Here is a 4,785-nt window from a genome sequence, read left to right as displayed (position 1 = left end):
TTATTTTAGTTTATTCAGTATGGTTACATTTTTAAAATATACATAAATGAGCCCAGATTTTTATTTGTGACATTAAAATGTTATTGAAATACACGTTTTATCTTATATTGTTGATTTGTGTTCTTGGCATTCCTATTTTAATAATACTACCTACTCTATGGATTATGAAACCACTCATGTTATTAAAAATCATTATGCCTTTTGGAGTGATCTTTCTAGGATGAGTACCATCCAAATAGAATATCTAGGGAGGAAATTTGTTTATACCTTCCATTGTAGCAGTGCGGTGATATGAAGCAATATTTTGTAGGGGGGACACTGCAGTTATAGTATATCACATCCTCTCCCCCCTCCACCTCTCCAGGTTATAAGGTTGGAATACAAAGGAGCAGAATAAGCAAATGCAACACTAAATATTCTTCTAGTATTTCTCCATTACAGTCCATGGCAGTCTGTCATTGTAGCCCATCAATATCATTCGCAGGTTCCCTTGCACTAAGGATGGCAGACTGCGGCATGTCAAATTTGACAGCATTCTTTCTTGTCCAAGCACAAAAATATTAGACTTTAAATACAGTCCATCTCAAAGGGGGTGAGAAGGGATTAGGCATATTTCTGAGCTCTAGACCGAAGCTTTTACTATCTATGTAATAAAACAAATCTGCATCTGTATGTATACGCTTTTTGAGCAAATGTGTTGCACGTATAGATAATTGTGGCTGGTGTAGCACTGATTTTTTTGGGACTGGCTTATACAAGGCATAATAAACCCACCCACTCACACACACACACACACATATGCAAACGCACACACACACACACACACACACACACATATAAACACATGCACAGGCACAGCTACATATGCTTTCAGGTTTAATATACACTGTATGTTCAGAAATCATTTTTTGTCAGCCAGATGACAATCCATAATAATGTCTTTCTTCAGCAATGTAAAGTATACATTTTTGAATAGCTTCCTACTAAACTGTTTTGGGTTTGGGTTGGGTTTTTGAATTGCCTTTGAATTGCTCTCTGGGAAAAATGGTCTGAAGGGCATTGCACTTGGTCAAATGACAGAACACGTAGGTGCACAGTATAGTCACTGCCCATCAGCCAACACAAATATTTTCATCAGAATCAGCAGTAAAAATATATCTTCCCCCTTTGTTTTGTCTTTATCTTGCCCGGATGCCTAGGCAGTCATAGCAAGCTGTAACCCAATCTACATCCGCAAGATGCAGGTGTGAGAGATTTGACCTTGGGGGAGGTGTGTCCTAGTGTCTCTGAAATCTTATGAATGAAATTCCAGAGGATTGTATGTGTGTGTGCCTCTCTCGCTGTGTATGTGTATGTGTGTATCTCCTCGTGTATGCGTGTGTATATGGAACAAGGGAGGGAGACTAGTTGTTATTCTGATCACAGCTTCCCTGATTCACAGACTTGGAGCTGATCATGAATATAAGTGAAGACTTTGACGTCAGAGTTGAGATATATCAGCAGACCCAATGGGGCAAGAATATTAAGTGCAAGTCAATGCCAGCAATCTGCCAACGTTATTAGCAATGTTAACCAAGGAATGAAGCTTAATCCCAAGGACTGGAAGGACTAGCACGAAAAAAGGGGGAAAGCTGATCAGCAAGAATCAAACAAAGGTAAAACAACAGAAATCCATGTCTGCCTATGTTGTTGCATGTGTTTGACTTCTCTTCTGCGGGCTAAGGAAGGGGAAGGGTGTTTGCGTTGTATTGAGCTTGGAAAGCAAGCTGGTTAGAAGGTGGCCCTTTCAATATTTTAATCCTAGCGCTCTGGTAAATTGCATTATGAACAGCACTAGCGGCAGCAAAAACCCTGACGAAGAGATTCCGGACTAAACCATTTGTGACCTTTGCAACTTTTGTTTTCATAACAATGAAATGTGAGACGATATATACAAGGCGTTGGAGGTGATGTGATGGAGTGGGGGCTAAAGGGTTCCTACTTAGTGCAAGGGGTTTACTATGCAAGAAGACCATGTTTAATGCAGCTGAGATTCTGCAGTTGTTTGCAGCCAGCAGCCCCTGAGCGCACCAGTATTGAAAACCAGCAAAGTTAATGTAGAATATTTCTAGTCTGTAGCCTTCACTGGCTTCTAATGTAACCAGGAGGGTTGCTTAAGTATCAGGCTTGCCTGGCCACAAATACTATAGTTTTATTTATTACTAGCAAAATGATTTTGGTCAGAAAGATACATTTAAACCAAGGGACGAGCTGATATAGCCATTGCTCTGTTTAACCCACAAATTGCTTGTGCCCAAGGGTTAGTGTTGGAACCGTTCTCCCCCGGCTCTGCAGCTACAGCTCTCTATACGTGTAACAGGCTCTGCAACCGTCTCCCTTTTCATGGGAACGAATGCAAAGAGCATTGTGACGGGGGAATGATCGACACTCGGTTCTGCTCACCTTCAGCTTTTTAGAAGGAACCCGGGATCGGACGAATCTCCAGCTGTTCCTTCAGGGGAAAGGAAGGGGAATAGCCAAGATGGGGAGGGAAATAATTTTATTCAAAGATCGAGCCTGATTTTTTTTAAAAAAAGATCAAATGTGCTGGTTTGGGGGGGTTTCCTGCGGCGGCGTTCGCGCTCAGCTGCCGGAGGCAGGTGGGGTGTGTGGCACCGGGGACTGGCCCAGGCTGGGTATTGGTGGTTTAATCCTGGCGGTGTCAGATCAGTCCCCAGTGCAATTGGCATTGGGGATACTGGGGCCCAGGCTGGGACAGCGGGTCTGGTGGTGTCGTTTGCGGCCCCGCGCTCGGGGGTGGAGAATCCAGGCTCTTTCGATGCTGCTTTCACCCTTGTCTCCTGTCTTGTGTCCCCTGTGCCTCCTCTCCAGCGATGCTCCACAACCCCGCAGCAGCTGCGGCCGCCATGGAGGAGCAGCTGCGGCAGCAGCAGCTCCGGGTCCTCCTCAACGCCTCCTCCAGGCCCTTCCCCAGCAGCAGCCGCAGCAGCATCTGGCCGTCCAACTCCTCTGCCTCGGAGCCGGTCACGGCGGCGGCGGCGGGAGGCGGCGAGGCGGCGGCAGGCGGAGGCGGAGCGGTCAGCCCCTGGGACATCGCCCTGTGCGCCACGGGCACGGCGGTGGCCTGCGAGAACGCGCTGGTGCTGGCCGTGCTCTTCTACACGCCCAGCCTGCGCGCCCCCATGTTCCTGCTCATCGGCAGCCTGGCGCTGGCCGACCTGCTGGCCGGCTTGGGGCTCGTCGTCAACTTCACCGTGCAGTACCTGCTGCAGCCGCCCAACGCGGCCGTGGCGCTCAGCGCGGCCGGGCTGCTGCTGACCGCCTTCTCCGCCTCGGTCTGCAGCCTGCTGGCCATCACCATCGACCGCTACCTGTCGCTGTACAACGCGCTCACCTACCACACGGAGCGCACGCTGAGCTTCACCTGCGCCCTGCTGCTGCTCATGTGGCTGCTGTGCCTCGGCGTGGGGCTGCTGCCGCTGCTGGGCTGGAACTGCCTGCGGGACCAGGCCGCCTGCAGCGTGCTGCGGCCGGTGACCAAGGACAACGCGGCGGTGCTGGCGGTCACGTTCCTGCTGCTCTTCGCCCTCATGCTGCAGCTCTACCTGCAGATCTGCAGGATCGCCTTCCGGCACGCCCAGCAGATCGCCGTGCAGCACCAGTTCATCGCCACGGCGCAGGCCACCTCCACCCGCAAGGGGCTCTCCACCCTCTCCTTCATCCTGGGCACCTTCGCCCTCTGCTGGATCCCCTTCGCCATCTACTCGCTGGTGGCGGATTCCAGCTACCCCGCCGTCTACACCTACTCCCTGGCCCTGCCCGCCACTTGTAACTCACTCATCAACCCGGTCATTTATGCCTTCAGGAACCCGGACATCCAGAAGTCCCTGTGGCTGGCCTGCTGCGGGTGCATCCCTTCCACCTTCTCCTCCAGACCCAGGACATCCAGTGATGTATAAGGGGGGGTTGGCCGCCCGGATTGTCAAATGGTTTCATGCTCTCCTACTCCGCGTTGTTATGATGTATTACCACCAGCAGGAGGAATCCCAGACCGACGCGTCTCCTTCCCTGGAAAAAGATGTCAACAAGAAAAAAAAAAAACACAAGAGTGGTCTCCTTTAAAAAATGCTTATTTTCCTACACATGTTATTTATTTTTAATTTAAAAACAAATCAAAAAGACCAAAAAAAAAAAAAAAAGATCAGCTCCTGATGCTTTTTCTCATCTCAGTGTAATGGAAAGGGGGAGCAGCACGTTTGCCAAACCTGTGGCCCGAAAATGTTCAAGGACCCGGGCAACTCTTTACTTACTTCTGAAGCCTCCTAGCGAGGGGCAGGCCGTTGGGAAGGTCCCGGTTAGGAACGGGGAAAGGCCTCGGGCCAGCTCTCCCTAAGCCCCACACTACTGAAGTCACTGGGGGTCGTCCCAAGTCAAACTCCTGTCAAGTGCGGGGGAAAGTCGGGCCTGGGACGTGTTTAGAGCCCAGCGCAGCTCTGATGCTGAGGGCTCAGGCAAGATCTAGAAAAACGTGTACGATATTTGCTTGCTGTTAGTTTGGGTTTGTTTGGAATGGTTAAAAAAATGACCATATCCAGGGGGCTTCGCTGCCTGAAAGGTGGGTTAGGGGTTTTTAGTGGTGGTGGCGGTGATTTTTTTAAAACTATAATCAGGTTTTGCTCTGCTATGCAATAATAAAAGGGACATTGTGAGATGCGGTAACCTGCCAATATTTTTCATGTCAGACCGGTTCAGCACCACGAGGTTTGGACAGCTCCGTGGGCAGTG

The 4,785-nt window shown here is 49.6% G+C and overlaps 1 protein-coding gene across 1 annotated transcript; it reads left to right on the top strand.

The window, feature by feature from the left end:
* Positions 1 to 2,238: 2,238 nt before the first annotated feature.
* Positions 2,239 to 3,987, top strand: LOC128843424 (G-protein coupled receptor 12-like). The gene has a single exon (XM_054040261.1). The coding sequence runs from the start codon at positions 2,874 to 2,876 to the stop codon at positions 3,957 to 3,959; it is 1,086 nt and encodes a 361-aa protein (XP_053896236.1). The 5' UTR covers positions 2,239 to 2,873; the 3' UTR covers positions 3,960 to 3,987.
* The last annotated feature ends 798 nt before the right edge of the window (positions 3,988 to 4,785 follow it).

Source organism: Malaclemys terrapin, chromosome 9, assembly GCF_027887155.1.
Source record: "Malaclemys terrapin pileata isolate rMalTer1 chromosome 9, rMalTer1.hap1, whole genome shotgun sequence".
NCBI classification, from domain to species: domain Eukaryota; kingdom Metazoa; phylum Chordata; order Testudines; family Emydidae; genus Malaclemys; species Malaclemys terrapin.
This window is presented reverse-complemented; position numbering and strand designations above follow the sequence as displayed.